The 22,150-nt window shown below is 36.9% G+C and overlaps 1 protein-coding gene across 3 annotated transcripts in view; it reads left to right on the plus strand.

The window, feature by feature from the left end:
• The first annotated feature begins 2,891 nt into the window (after positions 1–2,891).
• The window catches only part of WASHC3 (WASH complex subunit 3), a 57,101-nt gene continuing 37,842 nt past the window's right edge, over positions 2,892–22,150 (plus strand). The window contains exons 1-7 of one of the 3 annotated variants that reach the window (XM_027449322.3): positions 2,892–3,049; positions 4,134–4,232; positions 6,512–6,577; positions 7,974–8,099; positions 9,733–9,843; positions 14,259–14,323; positions 17,468–18,122. In XM_027449322.3, coding sequence (XP_027305123.1) covers positions 2,894–3,049; positions 4,134–4,232; positions 6,512–6,577; positions 7,974–8,099; positions 9,733–9,843; positions 14,259–14,323; positions 17,468–17,552 — 708 coding nt within the window. In that variant the 5' untranslated portion in view covers positions 2,892–2,893 and the 3' untranslated portion in view covers positions 17,553–18,122. Of the gene's footprint in view, positions 3,050–4,133; positions 4,233–6,511; positions 6,578–7,973; positions 8,100–9,732; positions 9,844–14,258; positions 14,324–17,467; positions 18,123–22,150 lie in introns of those variants that run through there. The other 2 variants (XM_027449325.3, XM_027449328.3) reach the window with 2 other exon arrangements.

The raw sequence follows: 22,150 nt of genomic DNA on the forward strand, positions 1-22,150 counted from the left end.
ATAAAAATGAAGACCTGATGTTTTTTATCATGCTCCCTAACTTCTTCCCTACAGAGCAAATGAATTAGTTAATCCTCTGATGTTGCCTTAGCATGGAAGCTGGAAAATTGAAAATGAAAGAGCTGTTTTCAGAGAACTGCAAGTCATTTACTGTTTAATTTTCATTTTATTTTTTAAAATGAACGTGTGTAACAGCTGAGATTTGCATTTCTCAGTATGCTTAACAGTCAAGGATAATAATTATCTGAACTCTCTGCTGGCTAGCTTTGTACATATTCTGACATACCTAAATTACGGAGGTAGATGCTTTTCTTTTTGATTCAGTTGGGGGAAAATCACTAAGGCAATATGAGTTCTGTATGGAAAGCTTTGCCAGAATTCCCTTCATAAGCATGGAGTTAGAAGACTCCATGGGAAATCAAAAAAATGCTAATCCACACTTTGACCTTTTCAGCTGTTCATTGGACCACCTTAGCAAAAACAACTGTTGCCCCTATGGAGGATCAGGTGACACTATGTCTGGAATTTTTTTTGGATCAGCTTTTTGTTTCTGTTTAACTTACCTCTCAATTGTATAGCTATTAGAGTTCTATGCTGATTCTAACAGAATTTTATGTCTGGGGACCTGTAACTGTATATAAGCATATAAAATGCATATGAACATTGTAAGTTACAGTAGCAATCGCCAGTTTTTTCAGCTTGTGCAGTTCTGTTTTGCAATTGACTAGCAGCTCTGACTTTGTGCATATAAAAATATATGTAGCAGATCAGTTTCAGTGTTTTGAAACCCATGCTGTTGTCCTTACTTCTTAGTGCATGCTAATCACAAGACAAAATGTTTCTTTGCTAATGATGAAGACGAAATTTTGAGCTGTACACACAGCTTTTGCTTACACTCCAAGTTATCCTCAGCTAACTTGCACTCCAACTTGCACTCCAAGTTAGCCTCAGCATCTCTGAGATTAACATCTTCGCAATGCTCATGTCAGTTAGAATGCATTTTCATAACTGTTAGTCTTTAATCTTCCCTTCATGACTTTGTCTTTAAACACCTGCATATGTACATACACATCTGTAGGGCATCGATTACTATCAGTTAAGTACTGTGAAGTATTTATTCCTTAATTTGATATTCATCATCTAATATGCATGCTGATACAAAATACACTTCTAAATCATACACAGTGTAAATTTGGATATTATCAATTTATATTTTATGTTTTAAATAAATTCTTCCACTGGGGGTTCAACTATTGTAAGCTCCAGTTTAACAAAACAGTTCAATTAAAACATTTTCAAGAAGTTTAAAACAAACAAACAAAAAGGATCATTTTCCTGTACTCTCTGTTTTTCACTTTTCATACCCTGCATTTCCTAATTCCAGCTGGGAAAAAAAAGTGCTGTGTTGCAGTTTTCTACGCAGTGGTTTTCTTTTGCCAAATTAAAAGCAGGAAGTACCATAAAGTTCACAGAAGATCATATTCTTGTGAGATTTTTGTCCAACTTTACAGACCAATAGATTCAGATAAGATTTAACTAAGCATTTACATTATTAAATTGCTGTAGTATTGCCTGGAAAACTTACATTACAGACATTTTATGGTAAATGAGATTAATGCTTCTTGCATGTGTGGACATTTTATGGTAAATGAGATTAATGCTTCTTATATGTAATTTAGGGATTTTTTTGAGGTAATTAAGGTGGTAACATAGTTCATTTGGTTCATTTAACAGTTTCTTTCCACAAAAATAATTTACACAATTCCTATAAACTATATTAAACCTATCAAATTTGTTTATGTTGCTGTTCTCCTGAAGTATCACAGGTGAACTTGCATGGGGTAGCAGAGTTCTTTATATTTTTGTTACTAAAGCCAGCAAGATAAGGTCTCAGTCTGTAACGCCGTTCTTCCATATACACAGATTTTGGTGTTCATCATACACCTTGGCTGATTTGATCGAGCTCAGTAACCACACAGAAAGCCATCCCTCCTCTGCCAAGACGGCAATTTGAACTGCTGTAGTGAGCTCATGTGATGAGGTTTTGGTAGTGGGGTGCCACAGGAGTGGCTTCTGTGAGAAGAATCCAGAAGCTGCCCCATGTTAGATAAGGGCCCTGCTGCTGGCCTGAGCCAGACATTGCTCACACCTCTGCGAGAACATATTTAAGAAAGGGGGGAAAAAATGCTGCTGAACAGCAGCTGGGAGAGAGAAAGTGGTGAGAAACAGCCTTGCAGATACCAAGGTCAGTGAAGAAGGAGGGCAGGAGGTACTCCAGGCACCAGAGCATAAGTTCCCCTGCAGCCTGTGGAGAGGAGCCCATGCAGGAGCCGGAGTCTGGGGGGAGCTGCCACCTATGGGGCACGTGTGTTGGAGCAGTTTGCTCCTGACGGATGGACCCTGTGGTACAGAGCCATGTTGGAGCAGATCTTGAAGAGCTTCTGCCTGTGGGAAACCCCCGCAGGATCAGTTGGGGAAGGACGGCATCTCATGAGAGGGACCCCACGTGGAGCAGGGGCAGAGAGTGACCATGAAGGAGTGGCAGAGACGAAGTGTTAGGGACTGACCACAGCCCCCATTCCCCTGTGCCACCCGAGAGGGCAGAGGTGGAAGAGGGTGGATGGGGGAAAAAGTGTTTTTGGTTTCTTTCCTTTGTTTCTTACTTCTCTAGCCTTTTACTAATAGGCAATAAATTTTATTACCTCCCAACTCAGAGAGTTGTTCAGATCCAATACAGGGATCTTTCATGACACGGTTACAGCTCTTCAAACTCTTTCAGAACACCGCTGGGTCTTCCAGAGCTCATCATTTACACCCCCAGAGCAGGCAGACACCTCCCTGGCAGAGGGACCACGAACTACACTTCCCATGAGGCGCTATGCGGGGAGCGCTCATGCGCTCCCGTACGGCGGGGAGGGGACATTTTGTGCCCGTGCCCAGGCCGCTGCCCGTGAGGTGCGGCGGGCGGGGGCTGCCCGGTGCTCGCCGCCCCTCGGGGATGGACGCGGACGGGCTGCCCATCGTGGGCTCCGGCATCGACCTCACCAAGGTACGGGCTGCGCCTCGCCCGGGGCTCGGCTGCTGGGCGGGCCCCGTCCCGTCTCCCCTCCCCTCCCCTCTCCTGCCCCGCGGTGGCCCCGGTTCGGAGGCGTCCCCTCAGGCTCCGGCCGGGCTCTGGCCGAAGCGCAGCGGAGGCTGCTGTGCAGGGGCACGGGGCGAGGGCTGAGGTGGGGGTGAGGCCGAGGAAGAGGTCAAAACCCGGCGGGCCTGCGCTGGGTCAAAACCCGGCCGGCTTCCAGAGAGACCTCGGTGCAGCACCGCGCTCTGCTCTGGGGCCCCTTCTGTGCGGGTGCCCTACCCCAGCCTCCTGTGGTGGGTTAAGTACAGGTGCGAGCTGGCCACCGTAACAAGCACCCACTGCCCTTCTTCACAAACGCGACCTTCTGCTTTTTAGCTTGGAAAGTACGCCTGCGTCAGATCCGAGTTTGGAGGAGTGACTGAAGTTTAATGTTAGGGTTATCCCTGCTTGAAAACAAAATATACAGTCCCTAATGTGTGTGTGTATATATATATATATACACATATATATATGTACATATATATATATCCCCTATATATAGTCCCTAAACACTGAGCCAGAGATTCTACTACTAGTGATTTTGGGGTTTGATGTTCTCAGCTGTAACTTGAGTGGATGACCCAAGTTTTAATTTCCTTAAGCTTCAGAAGGAATGACTTTTGCCCTCTTTTTTTAAAAAAAAAAAAATATATATTTATTTATTTATTTATTTTAATGCTAATTTTCAGGATAGTTCATCATTTCATCCAGAAGTATTTTCTTAAATAAGATTACATTCCTTTATTCAGTAGATGTTGTTCTTTTTTCTAGGTATCCCTCAGCGTTTCAAGTGTACGCTTCGTAGATTATTAGTGGAAAAGGATTTCTCTCTCTATATATACATACACAAACAGAAAGTATATATTATGTACTTATGCATTCATATCAAGCACACTTAAGGCTGATTTTTATATATATATATTTTTTTCCTAGAATATTTGCATTTCTAACAGGTGTTTCAGTCCAAATCTGAGAACTTACATGTAAACTCGTTTTCTTATATTGTTTAATGCAGGTTCCTGCTATTCAGCAGAAAAGAACTGTAGCATTTCTAAACCAGTTTGTGGTTCACACGGTGCAATTTCTGAACCGCTTTTCTACTGTTTGTGAAGAGGTATGTTTGTTATTTTCCATCCTTTAGCTTATATGGTGAAAATAAATCCTAGCAGTAAGAACCATTCACTTTGGTATTTTTGCTGCATTAAAGGTTGTAGCTTTAGAATTTAGTCTGCTTTCTGTTCAAGGTTCATCCTGACTAAATTGTTAGGACAGATTTTTGCACCAGCGTGTATCCACATGACCTGCTATATCACACTTAACCCAGTGTCCTTGAACTTTTGCATTTGGCATAGTCTTTGAACTTTGATATATGAAGACTTTTTTTTGGAGTTGTTCAATCTGTGAATATGTTGTTCTTGTTCTGGAAAGAGGCTGCTGTATTCCTATGGCGCTGAAACCATGTGACAGTCAGTATCTCTCTCAACTGTGTTCTAGAATACTGCATCAGAACTTGCTTTCAGAGTTTTTCCACCTTTACTTTAAAAGAATGGAATGCTAAACTCTGAAAGTAAATAATTTTATGTGAAAAGAGACATTTTTGTCAAGTAATTAGTATGGAACATGATGCAGTTGATTTTAGTGTTTTGGGGGAATAGAGAAAAAAATACTTATTAGAAATTTTTAGTAAGCTTTTATGCTAAATTTAATGTCAATGGAAATATATCAGACTGACAGGACTAGTATCCACCACAGAATAGAAGAGTGCTCCTTGGCATGTATAAAGGGTGTTTTCTAATGTGACTTGAAGCTTAACATTTTTGTCATTAGCATTTTTTGTAACTGTTCACTAGTTTACTTAAGAAGGCTACTATACAGCCCTAGCCAGCACCAGTTGTCAAACCTAATTACAATAAGCCAAGTAATCTGAGAAATTCCGTTATTTGTTAGTAAAGTTTAGATCCGGACCTGTAACAAGTATAAAGTTGGGCTACCACGTCAACATATGGAGCCTCAGAGGGAAAAAAAAAATCTGGATTTTTTTAACCTATTTTATCTTTATATGTGGGACAGTGTAACTGCCTTGTGATGCTGTCAGTCATCTAAAAGTAAACCGTTGTGTGATCTCAGTGTTACCTGTTACACAGACACTATAGAAATCAAAGCACAGGTGTATATAAAGCCGCTTTCAGCAGAGAGCAAGGCTGTGATGTCTAGTTAATAAAACAGTTACCCGTTAACCTAAATATGTTGTTAAGCAAGAGACTAAATAGTTACTTTATAAACTCCTTGAAAAACTTTTTTTTTTTTTTTTTGTATTTTTGAAGTACAGAAGTGTTTTCATATGAAAGGTCCCAGTGCAAAGCAACAGAAGTCAGGAAATTTAAGGCTGACACCATCCTCACCTCTAAGTTTCTTGGTTCTTGTTTAGTCAAACTGACCTGTAAAGTTATATAACTGACTTTTGTGCATGTTTCCTCCCCATTCCCCGCTAGTTGCAGACCATATAGTTCCTGTCAAAAGGATTATACTCCTCTTCATGAACAAAGAGCCATCTGTAAACAAGTCAGTGCACTATCCAAAAAGACTAGCTCTTGTCAGTCTCTTCTTACTTTTTCTAGCATATTGGCAGAACTGCCATTTTCTTAGGGTGTTAAAGTTCTGCCTAAGAGCCAGGCAGAATCTTGCCAATGTGCCAGAAAGCTGTCAAAATGGTACATATCTGCCAGCCTGCATGCTAGCCAGATTCACTTGGACAGGTCTGTTGGAGTATGGTAATGATTAGCTAAAAGAGTGACAGTTCTCATAGAGTTATTTAGAAAAACTTACGTTGCATTTAAAAGAAAAAAAAAAGTGTCAAAATTTGATTAAAGTACACCTGCAGCAATATAAACCTTCTGGTTCACTATACTTTTTGATTATATAGGCCTTTAATTCACCTGATGTATTCTTTGTAAGATTTTTCTACTTTGTATGTGCTCAGTTACGTACGCACGCATTGCATCTTTTCTTCTTTAACATTTGGAAAAAGCTTTGAAGAAAGTTACTTTGGTTTACTGTGAGAGTACAGTATGTTTCCCATTATTCTCCAGTTGCCCAAAGTAATACCCTGTATATATTGGCTTTCTTTTGTACGTAGCTTGTCTTCCTTTTTGTCTGTCATTATTTGGGAATACTGTTTAATAAAAGTATTTGAAATTTGATCTACAGTAGCTGCTGTACTAAAAGAGATGGTGTTGCTTTGTTTAGTTCATAGCAGTGTTATCTCATTTATACTCTACTCTGCCTTCAGCAGGTTGAAACCAAAAGTGGTTTTGTTTAGCTGAATGTGAACAGTTGCATATATACAAGTGGCCTAGGAGAGTGTTTTCACATCCTACTTGTTTTCTGTCCTAGAAATTGTCAGCACTCTCTCTCCGTATCCAACAAATAGAAACAACCCTCAATATACTGGATGCCAAGGTTTGTATGCATTCATTTGACTTTTAACAATGACAGATTCCCAGATCATATAAACTAGCTTCCTTTTCATAGTTTGAATTGAGCAAATAAGTTTTTTATGATGATTTGAAGCAGCTAACAGAAAATGCTTACCAGGCAAACTATCTTTTTGCATGCCTTCCATTGATATTGTGTAATGCTTGAACGTGTAGTGGATATGGAAGAAAGGAGCAGACAGCATATAGTGGAAATGTTGTTTTTGTCCCTGTTATGTGTACAGGACTGGAAAGGAACATATGGATCATGAAAGGGCAGCTGAACTAAATGACAGCTTCCTTGTGTTGACTTTATTGCAAAATTTGGTTTTAAGAAAGTGGAGGGAATTTTTCCTATATTAAAATAAGCAAATTATATTGCAAAAGCTATAGTATGAAAATGCATTTGCCATACAATCAATAATAAGTTCTTGACTCCTTTTTAAAGCAAAAGCATCTTTGTAAGTGGTGCTGGATTGTAAAGATTTCAGCTGGAAGGAGTAACCAGATGGATCCCTTGTAAAGCTTTTGGTATTGAAATGTGACCTCAGAAAGCTTTAAACTAACTCAAATGTGTCTGATGTATGTTCTTCAGCTAAAGTAATAAAGGGAGGTAACCTACAGATATGTATTATTATTTAATCTGTTAAAAGAAAAAAAAATATAAAATTTTAATCAGTCCTCTCATTAATGATAGAAAAGACAACAGAAATTGCTCCTGGGAGCAGGTACAGAACATTTTGAAACCCTTCATTAAGATCTTTGTGGAAAAAAAACACTGCAGTAATACAAACAGCAACTATTAACTTTCATTTGTTCCAAAATACTGAGGAATGACCAGTATTGATCATTTTGCATAATCGTGTTAAATTGAATTTCCTTCAGATAGATATCTGGCTTGTATGTAATATCTGATCTCAGCATTTCTTAAAAAAAAAAAAAAAAAAAAAAGACACACCAAAAATTACAAAATCTGTAACCAGACACTCCATCTGTTGTTAGGTAACAGTCATTCTGCTCATGATTTCTTTCACTGTGGAACAAGTAGCAGAGAAGATGGCCCAGTTTTTTGCATGGTTGATACATGCAGTAGCAAAATCCTGGGAAGCTGTTGAAGCCTTTCCTGCGCTGCAGCCCTGTGTTAATAAGAAGCTTCAATGGAGTGTTTTGGGTTTTTTGTTGTAGAAGCCACCTGAATAGGAATTTATTTATTTATTTATTTATTTTAATCAAAATACAAAAGCTAGTGATAAAAAGTTACAGTTTCACCAATTTGAAACTTAGCTGTGGGAATGTGTTGTAAGCAGAATACTGCAGACTTTCTTGTATGTGTAGACTTAGAATATGCTCGTTGCTTATTTGATCATGTTTTGTATGCTCAGTTATCTTCTATTCCTGGCCTAGAAGATGTCAAATTTGAAGTGTCCAGTGCAAATGTGAATAGTGTTACAAATGGTCCTGCGGCATCTACTACAGATCAACAGGCAGCTGTCTCACCTCAATGTGGTGTAAGTAGTGAAAATAACTAATGTACTGAAGGAATATACTTCTTAATATACTTCTCCATATCAAGTTTCTAATCTCATCCAAAATAGATGGAAGAAGCAAGTCTACTTAAAGAAGACAGTCAAGCCAACTGTAAAGATCTAAAAATACATTTTCATTAATGAAACTTTAAGTGAGTGGCTTTTAAAACAAAAAAGGGATATATCCTTTCTTAAAAAATTGGCTTAAATCATTAGAACTAACTGAAATCTAATAGTAAATGCTGTCTTCCTCTTTGTTCAATCACACTAAAATATGAACATAAATTACACCAGGCTATTGTGAAGGTCATGAATGAAAAATAGCAGTTCAAATCACATAATTCCAGTTATTTTCTGCTTTTAGAATGAGCTTTCAGCTCAAATTGAAGTTTTTAGCAGACTTTATTTTAAAGAGGTTATTACAGTGAATGTTTTATATGTGTAATCATTTATGTACAGAAAATGCCAGCTTATTATAAGTGATCGATATTAAGATGTTTTGTGCTTTCACCTGCTATAGTATTTGGGAATCTTCAATTCTAATCTCCACTCTGTCTTATTTGGTGTGACTGTGAAGCAACAGTAGCTGGGAGTACTCTTCTTGCCTTTCTTGCTTGTTAAACATCGTATCTCTAGACTAATTGCTCCTAGCAACACAGAAGTCAGAATGGAGAGCAGGCATTACAGGTTTCACTCCTATTAGGAAATAACTTGGATTTATTTTGTTCTCTTCAAAGTTTCTCAGATATTAGGGTAGGGACAAATACTCCTGAAAAGGTTTCCAATTCTATTTTCAAGTCATTAGGTTAATAGCAAATACACGTTTTTCTGTTGTCATTTACACAGTACTGCAGCTCCTCGTCATTTTTATTTTTTTTTTTAATTAATTGCTTTCAAAGATTCTTTTATTTCATTATGTCATCCATTAATGGTTTGTACTAAAAATTACAATTTAAAAGTTACTTGTTCTGTATGAAGTTGAATAGTTTGCAGAGGAAATACGTTGGACCTGCTGGAGATTATACATAATCTTTTAAAATTAAAATATATATATATATCCTATAAAGTAAGCATTTAAATTAGTTCCATTTTATTTATTGAATGCAATGAACTTAACAGCTTTTTTAGCCTACGAAGATGTCTTGTAGCATTGGCTAATCACTGCACATTTTATTGCTTGTCTTGATCAACTTGTTATAAATCAAGTCCAATGAGGAAAGTAACCCTAGTCTGTATTATTTTCCACTCCTCATTTTTATTTGACTACTCCAACTTCATAATTCATGGACCTGTATCTGCTATAACTCTTTTGACAATACTGCCTTTGAATTCAGTACTGATTTTTTTTTTTTCTCATGTATTGGGCAATAACTTTAAATTGTTGCTGAAAGTATTTAAATAGTCACACTTGTAACAGTCAATAACAAAAGAGCTGGGTTTTGTGTATTCATTCATACATCTCAGAAATCTGTAGTACTATGAGTATAGGTCAGAATATTCATGAGGTAAGAAAAGTTGCTTTTTACCCTTAAGTTACAAACCTTATGGATTGAAATCTCTCCTTACTTCTGGTCTGCATACCTAACCACTAAAGTGTTATCTTCTTTGTATACAGCAGAACAATGTACATGAAGAATCATTACAGAAAACAGAGGTAGTAACAGAAAATATCAAAACTGTGGCCAAGGACCCAAGATACGCCAGATATCTCAAAATGGTACAAGTGGTAAGTTAATTCTCTAATCATTCTTTGGGTACGCAGTTATTTTTAAGTGAAACTTCACACACAGCTCTAAGTGAACATTAACTACCAGAAGATCTATATTACATTAATAATCTTTAAGCTAGGATAATATTGACACATTTCTAGCACATCCTCTCTAAAGAATGACTTAATGTAGTGTATTCCTGCAGACAGCCTCTGGCAAGATCTTCCTACAAAATTCTGCCAAAGTAATTCTGAACTGAAGGTGTGAAGGTGTGTAAATGCAGAGTGAAGCTAGCTGGAGTTATAGAACATTTGATTGAAAGTGTAGTTACTCTGACAGAATTGGTGTCATTACATACACGCAGACGTGCTTACAGCTTGTTTTTGCTGTAGGGTACAAAACAAAACTTTGCTTGTATATTCCAGAGTGTTGGATGTTCCCATAGGGCTCAAAATAGAATGATAAAAATTGGTTAACTACTTGGTTCCACTTCAGCTCCCTGTTTTTCACAATACACATTTTGTTTCCCTCTTTATCTGTGGTCTTTTCTGTGGATCATTAGAAAATAAATGAGTAAAATCTCAATATTTACCTGCGTGAAAATGAATGAAGGGGAGTAAAGATTGCTGAGAGACTCTTGGTGACATTCCATAGTTTTTGTGGGCGTGAAAAAAAGAGCTGAAAAAACATGAGATTGGAAACAAAGAAAAAAAAATCTGTGTTTTCCAGCAATCACTGGAAAATTTCCCCTAAAATATATATAATTCTGGAAAATATTGCTAACTTGTAGTATTAGTAAAGTGTTGCTTATGTTAGAACTAACTGCATGATTTCATTCTCTCTTCAGAGTAATTATTACGGTTGCTGTGCTTAGTACTTTGAATGATGTTCCAGACCTTATTTTTCATTTGAATCACAAGTTCGCAGTTTATGGGTAGCTTATTACAAACCATTTGGAAAACCTAGTAGTGCAGTAGTGGCAGAGGGCTGAACACTTTGTTAGTGTATTGGTTTAATTCCAGATCTCAAAGTGGATGCAAAAGTGCTGGATGGTCTAATTACTTTGACTCTTTTTTTTTTTTTTTTTGGTGGCTGCTCGAGGAGTGAGATCTCACTTTCCACATTTATCCTTTGTGCTGGCAGTTCCTGGTGACTCCTCTGCCAGTTGTAAACAGTGTGGTAGGAAAGTCAAACTACCATACTACAAATTAATGTGTGGTTTTTTATTTGCCAACTTGGTCTTCTCACCCAGTTCAGTTAATGTCATTTATTTGCCGGAATTAAGTTTCTAGCTGAAAATTTGTTTGATCTAATCGTTTATTTATGTCCCACTATATTTTTAGTGTTGAATTAACACCGCAAAGGGAGATTTCTTTTGTGCTGAGGATAGCTGTTCTGGGGGACAGTAACAAACTCATTTTGATGGAGTGCAGTTTACCATAATAAATTGTTTTTTTAAAGATGTACAGCAATAGTATTTGAGCAAACCTTACAAAAGCTCTATCATATTTGCTGCAATAAATATTCACAACTTTTGTTTTGACAGTGAGAGGAGCAGTCTAGGATGTCAGATAAGTTGTGTATTAAAGTACAAACATTTTTACTGGATTCTAAACATGACTACATAGAGGCAAATATTGGCCTAATATAGATTGATCCTTGCTTTAAAGAACTGAAATAAAACCAAACTTGGTTGCATCACTGATCTCAAGTTATTGCTAACATTAATGATACCTAACCTCTTTCTGCACGGTCTGGATAGCCAAAACTTGTTTTGCAACAGGACTGCTACTTGCACTGTGTCTTCTCCAGGACCTGCATACTTGCTGAGCTGCAGGACCAGCTTGGTAGGGCTGGGGTACAATATGTTGAATGCGTAGTGTTTTGGATTATATCAAATGTTAATTGGATGAAGGGGATGGGACTTTAGGTTTGGCTCTAATGTTAGAAAAGTACACCTATGCCATTGAGCTCCAGATACTTGCAGTTACGAAAACTGCAGTTCTTTTCAGGCTAGTCATAGTTTAGTTATTGGCAATATAGCTCTTCTGGCTACCAGCATGCATCACTTTTTAAGAAGCATGCAAGATTTTTGGTTCTGTCGTTATCTGTTGTAAATCTGCCTACAGCTATCTAAAGTATCAGTTTATTATATATTTTTCATCATACTTTTCAGAGGGCAGAAACCAGAAGTTCTAAGTCATTGCTATGAAAAGCAATGACTTAGGTTAGGAGAAGCCTAGCCATCTGAGTTACCCATCTGAGTTACAACCATGTTTGTATTAATTCTCTGTAGTAATGTAGATTTTATAATTGTTTTGAGGAATACAGAATTCTTGTTTATAAACACAAGATGCTTAAAAGATTTAGAAAAGAAAAAAAAAAAGATTTACGAGATGTTTAGGAAGCTAAGAAGGCTGTGAATTCCCACAAGAATTGTCTTTTAATATTAATGAGTTAGCATGTACTTGTATATGGATGATCACAATACTTAAGAATCTACAACAGTAAGGTTAGGCTAGTATTGCACAAAATTCCTCTATTTTATAATTAATAAAAAATCTATTTCCATTAAAGCTTCAGAGAATTTGTGTTCTACAAATTCTTTAAGTTTTGAGTCTGCAAGTATTGAAGAGCTTTCTCAAATAGATATGATCTTAAAGGCCTTTCACAGTAGCTATGAAACAAGCTCATTAATTTATAAATCTAGTGTGTTTAGCATATTGCCATATATATTTTTTTTAAAGTATAACAGATAATAGACCCTGTGTTAAAGTGATTCTTACATATTTTGATGCCTACAATTTTGGAATAAGACTTTTGTCCAAATGAGAATATGATCACATAACGGTTTTCAGTCCATTGTTAGAAGTTCATATACTAAGCTCCCCTTCCCTGACAGCAAATATGAGTATCTTGTTTTCACTTGGTTTGAACCGATGCATAAACACTTCATCAGTGGCATCTGAGCTCAGCTTGTTTAATATGCTTGGCTGGGGTAAAGAACTCATCCTAACCTGGGGAAAAACATTTGATAATACAGGATTGTGTGGGGTCCAAATCTCTGCTAGAGTAAACGAATATTTTAAGCAGTCATGAAATATTCAACTGCTTTCACCATTGTAATGTGCATTAGTTGCAACTTACTGAGAAATTCCATATTATAAGAATACCTCACAACTGTTTGAGTCAGATTTTTGCCTATATTCCCTATAGATTGCTAACTATATCTGTCTGTGCACTATTCCAAAATCTTCACACAAAAATGTTGGGATTCTTAATGTAAAACTGCACACGGAAGACACACTGAACCAACTAGCTTAGCTCTCACTTTGCCAGGTTAGCTACTGCAACTGTCACTTGTACCACAGTTCTCTGGAACATTAGTCATGGCTGCTCATTATTTTATCACTTTTTATTTATTTTGGACAGAAATTGTTTGTCCTCTACCAAAAGAATCCTGCAGTACCATTCATTTAGGTTTTGAGGCATCTCCTGTCTTTCCTAGACAACCAGGAGCTTTGTCCATTGGAGCTCAGAAATTTAATCCTCTAACCCCCCCTCTCCTGCCCTCTTTGCACACCATATGCCAGCTGGTGTTTCAGATCATCTGCTACAGGGGATGGCGAAGCAACAAGTTGTCTTTGAGCAACTCCAGTGGAAACACAGGAACAGTTTTATTGGAATGTACCTTGTAAGATGACGTGGATAGACATGTTCTTCAGTATCCGATCCAAGATGAGATGTTTAGGTGTTGCTGACTAAAATAAAGTGCAGAAGCTGTGGAAGGGCTTGCAGTGAATGATTTATTTATTTTTTTAACACATTCATAGCTGACTAAAATCTGTCCACAAGTCATCGAAGATTCAACACGGACTGTACAATTACTTGTATTCAGAGGAGTCCCTTTTAAATTGTGCTGTTATTCCAATGTCCTGTTTGTCTTTTTCCTGCATGCTTTATAAAGACTTTCCCAATTTTTAGCATTGCCGTAGGGTATCCTTTCAGAGCTATAGCAGATGTATTTTTCTTGCCTTTTTTTCCACTTCATCTATACGTTCTGTGTGTGTTGAGTCCTCTTCATCTTTCCAGCACAGCTATTCTTTGCTGTCTTTGTGCTACTTTGTGCTTTTTTCACATTCTCATCCATAGACTTAGCTTCATCTCACTATTCTTGTTTGCATGAATTGCAAATATATCTGTCTATTGCTAACCCCACCCCCCGACTTTGTTGAGGCATTTTACCATGAATATGAGAATTAGAAGTGTTTTATCTCTGTTATTACTCACTTCTAGGTTCTTACTGATGGCAAATGATACTATCATTCCATGCTCTTGTTCAATGAGCGACGTGAAAGTGTGTCTGAAAGAATCTGTGGAATTTAGTTCACCTATTTGTTTCCAGTACTCTTATATTGTTCTTCCTACACAGGGTGTTCCTGTAATGGCAATACGAAACAAAATGATTTCTGAGGGGCTAAATCCAGATCTTCTTGAGTAAGTAATATTTCAAATTTGTAACTTTGAGTAGGGAGGGAAATTCAACCATTTGTATAATAAGAGGGTCTGAGGAGGGCCATCAGTATCTAGGAGGGGGGCAATCTCAAGTGTGAGCTGTCTTTTCAGTATTGTCTAATCCAAGGTAAGGCCCAGGAAATGCAGAGCTTGAAATGTCAGATACTGCACCCTTCCAGATAGAAAGCTGCAGGACTTTACCAGTCCAACTAGAGAGGGGTATGAAGGACTTCTTCCAAGCCTAGCACAGGTTCAAGGAACCAAATATAGCAATGACAAGGCAGTATTTGACAATATGCATCTACCAACGGGGAATCAAATAACATGTCAGTAGCCATTTTGACTTTGCTGCATTGAGTATGAGTTTTTTCCCATAAACTTTCTTCCACCACTTTGGTAACCAAATGTCATTATTGTAGTGTAATAAGAACAAGCTTTATTTTATTTATGTGTGAGGGACAACACACTTGTTTCCAGATTCCCTTGCTCTAGATAAAATGTACAGGTTGAATTCAGTGTGGACCGGGTAAGTTGAAGTCAACAGTTCACTGTTGTGACTGTTGATTAAACCTGATGTGAAGGCTACTAAGATTAGATACTCATTTTCAATGCTACTTTTGTATCCTCTGCAGAAATTGTCACTGTATTAGTTTTCTTCTCTTTTCCAGTGAAGCCTTCTTAACTTCTGGAAAGGTTTATTCTGAAACTAGCAATTAGTATAATAAAATAATGAAAATACAGTAAACCAGGAGTGTTGTCATATGTTGAGTCACTTTATCTCCTAGCTGCTTCCCAGTGTCTTAGTAAGCCTAAAGTAGTTATTCCTCATTTGATAACATAGCTGATCAAATGAAAAATTAGACAAAGAACTTAAATAAGCATCTGCGCAAGTCTGAGACAGAATTATCAAATGGGTTTTCTATGTGCGTTAAATTTATTTTCTCATTCTGCATTCGTGGTCCATACCTTTATGTAAATGCTGCTATTTTTTTCATGTTTGGGTGGATTTTGATAGATTGAATAATAATAATAATCAGCTAAAATTTCAAGTGTTTGCTTAAAAAAAAGTGCTTTCAAATTGTCTGGTTTGGGTTAAGACAGAGCTGAGACAGAAACATTATTGTGAATTGAGGCTCATGAAATAGGTATGGGGTTTGGTCTCAGTCCATCTTCAAGGATTCTGTGAAACGCTGAAGTTCAGGCAGGTTGTCTTTAAATTGTTACTGATTTGGAAACATTACAGCTAATCTACCTTATTAAAGAAAGCTAATTATTTTGGCAAGGTGCCTCTTTGAAGAACCAGCATTGTTCACATTATTTCATTTTAGTACATCTTAAGAAATCATAGGGAACCTTTCTTTTCATCTTCTTGCTTTCTTCTCTTGATATCATAGTGTTTGTTTGTTGTGGTTTTTTTTAATGTCCTACCATTCACACCACATTTCTTGCGTCTTCAGGCTGTTTAGGCCTGTTCGCTCAGTCCCAATGAAAATTAGGAAAATTAACATATTGCTATATGCTCAGTCGCTTACTACAGCCTCTCCCAGCTACTTGTTGGTGACTGAGTGTGGTTTTTCTGTGGCTGCAGAAAAGCTAACTACTAATAGATTTGTTTTTAATCTCTCCCTTTGGCTGTTTTACCTCTAATTCTGTTGTCACTCCTTTCCTGACTTTTTACAAATGCTTTTTCTTTTTTTTATTTTTTTTAAAATAGCCTATTCTGTTAAGCTCCCAGTTCATCTGTGTATCTATGTTTAACTTTTCTTTCTTATCCTCTCTCTCTTGCTGGTCCACAATTCCAGGAGATTTTGTCCTGCCCACCCGAAGTAAAGGAATTCACTGCCATCTTCGTCTCCTTTACTAGAGGAGAGGTTTTTTTGCTGCTCTCTCCAGATCACATGTCTTTGCACAACTCTTCTGTTTTGTCATTACCGTGGCAACAAGAAATAATATTGTGAAGTGGTATTTGCATGAGAGAGCAAACCCTTTCTTAATTTATTTTGGAGGTGTGCAGGGGGCAGGGAGAAGGCTCTCTTACAGTTCTTTAATGCCCTTCTCACTTTTGTACCAGAATGCTTATAAACACTTTAAATGTACCTTTGGGATTTCCAGCAGAGAAATTAAAATAAACAACTAAACTTGGATAAGAAATTCTCTGGCATGACACAGAGAGGTAACCCAAAGATAAATAACAGGACAAACAATATAATTATCAGATTAGTTTAAATTTTATGTTTAATCAAAAGGAGCAGTTAACTATTATACAAGAGGCATCTGTGAAGATTGTTCTTTCCGTTCCCGAAATATAATTGTATGTATACTCTATACCCTGGTTTCAGAATTTACTAGGCTCAATCTTGCTTGTATTGTTAAATTCATTACATAGAAGGGAGACGACAAGGAAAGCCAGCATCTAGAATCAGTAGTGTTAGATATTCTTTAGATGGTTTACTTCCCTATCCTTCATTCCCACTAGATTCCCTGAGCAAATGTTTTGACACAATATTAAGATCCATCTTAAATATTCTCATCAAAACTAAATACCAGAGGTCTGATCATTTATAGTCAATAAAAATCCCATGGCTGCTCTTGCATGTCAAATTTAACCCAGTGTTCTCGCCAAATTCCACTCTGAGTAATTCTTTTTTGCTTCTCTAAATTATCCCTGCAGTTTTAGTTGGATACAATATTGTTCATTTCCTGTCTTATTTTTTTCATGTACTATTTACACTGCTTAATGGTGTACAGCATGTTCCCTTCAGCCCTAGAACCTCTGAAGATTAAAAAAAAAAAATTAATCAGTATTGCTTGCTTTCAACTTTCTCTTCAAATGTTTGCTACTTCTTAGTGATCTATCATAATTTCCAATAACCTTAAAGGTGTGCATTCATACTGATGTCTGCAGAGTTTTGATGTCCAGTGAGTTACAGTTTCTAGTGTTTATCTTTCAGTTCTAGGTGAAGCAATACCAATGAGGTGTGCGTTTGTAAAGCACAACAGTTTATGTGTTAAATGTTGTGGATATAAAGTGCATACAGATGTAGTAAAAGGCACGTCCTACTGAGTTACTTGTGTTCTCAGCAACCTTCTAGGATTTACAACATACAACCTTTTTGTTGCCTGCAGGACTCCAGATGCCCCTGTGCCTGCTTGGGGAGATGATGGGAATGCAGAAGACAGTTCTGATAGTGAATCTTCCTTTAGTGACTAGAAAGACTGATTTCAGCCTTTGGAAACCTCTTTTAAGTGCTAATGTCTTTGGAGCTTTTGCAGATAATGATTTTGTGTGGGTCACATGCGTGACATGATTTATCTGACAGCTTTTCTTAGCATTGAGATTTCTCATGTTCTCTCCCCAAAAGTTTGAACAGGTGGCATGTTCAACCTGAACCTTTCCATTGTGAAAATTGATCACAATATCGTCGTGATTTTTATCCTTTGTTATTTCAGATTATTTCTGATTCTTCTGGAGTTATGTTATAAAACTCTTTAAAAAAAAAAAAATCCGTGCCTCTAAATCTTCAGGTCTCTAAGACTGCATTCTGGTCATTCTTGGATTTTCTGAGTAAGACTTTTAACCTAAGTTGCCTTCCTTCTGTCCCATAGCAATCAGGTAGAGTAACTTATCAAAATATAATTGCAAACTTATAAACTGTATTTTTTTTTCTAATATAGTATATTTTGAAGTGGCATAATAAGAATTACAGAAATCGGTTATCTTATGGTGTTTGCAAATCAGTGATACTGATATGCGTAAAAAATAAAGAACCGTCTTAATCTATTTTCAGAGTATATACTGCTCTTTGATTTCACATCAGAATCTGAACAACATTGTTAAATTTCTGCGCTGTAGTAGTTATTAATCAAATTCAGGTTACAGTGGTGTAGAAAGCTACGACTATTGCAAGATTGTTTTTGAAATTATAGTGTGAGAGAAGCAAGTGACTTGAGAGCTTATTAATGGAATACCAAATTCTTTCTTATTCAATGTCACATGGGTCAATAATTAAAAAATATATATATATGACAGCTGTTTGGCTTGTTGCAAACTGCACAGGCTCAGGTTATTTCCATAGGATAAGAAATCATCCCCAAGTCGTTGCCCTTGCTGATGGTTCCAGCAAAGAAGTCAAAATTCAGTTTACGTAATGATGAAACTACCTTGCTGCTTTTTGAGGATGCATTGGGGAACAATATGAAGAAATCGACTTGGAGCCTGACTTGCCCTAATGACTTCCCTCCAAAGTACATGATCTACTGCATGAGTCAAAAATGACATTTCATTAAAGAATCCTGTTTAATATAATTTGTTGCACATGAAACACTTCACAATCTATTTGAATTCCCCAATTTATTGTGATTATACCAGAATGCTGTGGGCCAGGCAGTCACGTAGTTTCTGGTATTTCAGTTTAATCCCGAGACTAAGAAAAGACTTAGAGCTGCATCTCGAAATGTATAAATTTGTTAGCTCTTACAGCTGAGTCATCATCTCCTCTCTTAGTTATTTGTCACCTCAATAGCTGCTTTTTTTTTTTTTTCTGTAACTTAGGCATGGCTCCCATTTGAGTCTAGCAGACATATTCAAGCTCTTCACAACCTGTAAATCAGAGTACTATTTGAATCCCTAGGAGGATAGCATATATGCACTAGAAAATTATGAGTTAATTATTATTGAACACTTAAACACAAATATTCAATAGCTAACACTTGGCAAAACTTGACAAATCTTAACATATTAGCAATAAGGATTTCAAAAGTAAGTATTATCATGTTATTTCAAAAAACTTTTTGAAATCTATATTTGAAAATTTATTGAAATGATCTGTATAATAAAAGATATGTTTTGTAAAACAAAGTTGTGGTTCTATTTCACTCTATCATGATGTTTTAAACAAGATTGTGAAAATTATTCTGGATCCTCTGTAATTCATGTTTCTCTGTAACCAGCTATGCTAGCTGAAGGGGGATGTTTTCAGAATAGGAATTTGGAATTTAACCTAAGCCATGTTAGTACTTCGTCAAGAGAAATGAACATCCCATAGCTGCTATTCCAAAGAGATGATTTAAGGAAGACTGAAGTTAATGCAAATTGTATGTTTATACATGTTAAATTATGTAAGAAAGCAATATGAGAGTTAACCTGAGACATAGTAGGTTTTTTTGTTTGTTTGTTTGTTTTAAGAAAAAAAGAAAGGTTACCAAAACACATTTAAGGAGATATGGCTCCCATTGTTTATCATTTTAAATAAGCTTTTTGTGTAAAGTAATTTTAGTCTGAAGAAATCAGATGTGTTTTATGTGGGGTGAAAAAGGAAGCCTCTAGCCTACTGTCCCTTGTTATAATGAGGGATAATTAATTGGTAATTACCAATTTATATATATATTTATATATACTATTGTATATATACATGTACACATCAAAGAACAGTAAGCATGCTCAGTTTTGTTGCCCAAGATGTTTTTTGCAGGGTAGCTGTTTGATACGGAATCATGCAGTCTTGGTAGGCTTGCAGAAACCTAAAGAAAAATCTTGCCACTTTGTCTCCTCTTCCACTTAAGCAGTGGCACGCTACACAGTAAAAATCTGAGTGTTTGAAACGTGGTGAATGAGGGAGGAAAAAAAAAGTCTTCCCTTTTACCTTGAGTGCATCAGCTAACCTATTTCCTCTACTGCTTTTGGACCCTCTGAACACAGTAAGCTCCACTGTTTCCACCAGCCTCATCTGCTAAACGCATCCCTGCATTGTAGGTTGTAGCCAAGTTCAGGCTGAGATGTTTCAGCTTGGGACACATGCTGACACAAGAATCTGTTAAGTATGGGAAGGTTGATTTGAGACTGAATTTTGTGAGCTGTGCTGGTCCTTGATCTACAGCAGTTTTCTAGTGAGCTGGTGCTAACCCAGAAATTCAGAAAGACCTTAACCACAAGCTAAATACTATAAGCAGAGAATATTCCAATTTGCTCATTATTTGCAATCTGTTTTGGAATAGAAGATGGATGGAGTATTTCAACTTGGCTGCATAGTGTTCAGATATGCTTAGTCTGTTCAAGGGAAGAAGTCCATTTTTAAGTGACTTTTATTTTTAGAAAGCTTCTAACAGCAATGAACTGTTAAAAATGCTGTGTACAATGAAATGGACCAGTCCTACGCACCTAGTATACCCCAAATTTACATGGATTTAAAATCATCATCCAGGACAATATTGCAATTTGTAGAGGCATGAGAACTACTTCAGCTCATTACTGGAATAACTACTGAATGCACCAGCTAGTACAAATTATGGACTATCAGTAAATCATGTACTCCATTTTTAAACAAGCTATTTTTACCCCATCACCATCTTTGTCATTTTGCAGGTGAACTGGAATGCAGAATATGTAAAGGTCAGTTTCTTAAAGATAATACAGGTATTTGAAATGCATTTGGGTGCCTGAGTGTATCACTAGATATGTATTTGTGCTGTACCTCAAACTACTGTCAAAGGCAAAAACAACATCTGGACATGATAACACTTTACACTGAGGTCCCAGTTTAGCACTTCTAATCATTACTCTATTTCCTCTTAGCTCTGCTGCTACATTTGGAAAAGAATATTGATGTCCTTTTTTCAGGCTGTGTCTCTTCATCTTTCTTGTTTTTCTTTCCAGTGCGTGTTGCTTACACCAGTGATTAAGTATATAGTTTGACGTTCTGTGAAAAAAAAGGCCATAAGAAGCTATGGGCTGTACTTGGAAAAAGGATATCACTAGGATCAGCACTTTGAGTTGCATGTGATCAGGTCAATTTTGCTTTCCATAATGGTATTTAGAAACAAACTGATCTTCATCACAGACTTTAGGGAATACTGCTTTATGCCTGAATAGCTGATACAAGGACACAGTGTTACGATGGACTTGTCTGCAAAACAAAACGTGTATTTTGTTGCTCCTCAAAAAATTTGGCAGCCTGTTCCCTGAGACAACTCCAAGTCAAATGCACGCACTTGTACCCTAGATATTTTACTCTTGATTCTTCTTGTGATGGTGCCTCCATTTGGACACTTCAGAGGCGAGATAGGAACCACCACACAGCTCAGGCCTGTGACTCACTTAGTCTTACAGTACGAATCAACACTGAGTACTTTAACAGGAGATATGAGAAGTACTGCGGTGCTCTGGTAGTCCCTGTTCTTGCCACAAAGATTTTACTCCAACTGTGAGTAGAGATTGATGTTAAGTGCTAAATTACAAGATTGCTTCCAAACTGTTTGCGTTAATTCTGGAAGCTGTGGAAATTCCTGTCTTGTGTTTGACTGTCTAACTTTGCTAATACAATGTTGTTTTAAACGAATCCCAAGGGCAATTTCATAGTGAACAAAATGAAGCAGAAAATTAAACTTAAATATCCCATGCCATAATGAAAATGAGTGACAGAAACAAGCTTAGCATAGGAAGTATCTCCACATACTCTCATTTTGAGGCAACTTGAGTTTAAACGGCCATAAATTCATAAATTAAAACACAGGTCATGGGGTAAGGACAGATATAGCATGACACTCTTATCCATCCTTGTTTGGTTTTTAGATATATTAGATAGATATAGATTAGATAGATATAGATATTTGTTTAAGTCAATATCTTGACCTCAAACAGATTATTTTCTCATTTCAGTGTTTCCCATTTCCATGTAAATGTGTAGAAAGGAAGCTGAACAAACATTCACTTTGCAGATGGATGATTTTATTTTTTTTTATTTTTTTTTTTGCATCAGACTAACTCGTACACTGTCCATAAAGGAATGAAATGGTAAATAATAGTATTCTCTG

The sequence above is a fragment of the Anas platyrhynchos genome, chromosome 1 (genome assembly GCF_047663525.1).
Source record: "Anas platyrhynchos isolate ZD024472 breed Pekin duck chromosome 1, IASCAAS_PekinDuck_T2T, whole genome shotgun sequence".
Taxonomy (NCBI): domain Eukaryota; kingdom Metazoa; phylum Chordata; class Aves; order Anseriformes; family Anatidae; genus Anas; species Anas platyrhynchos.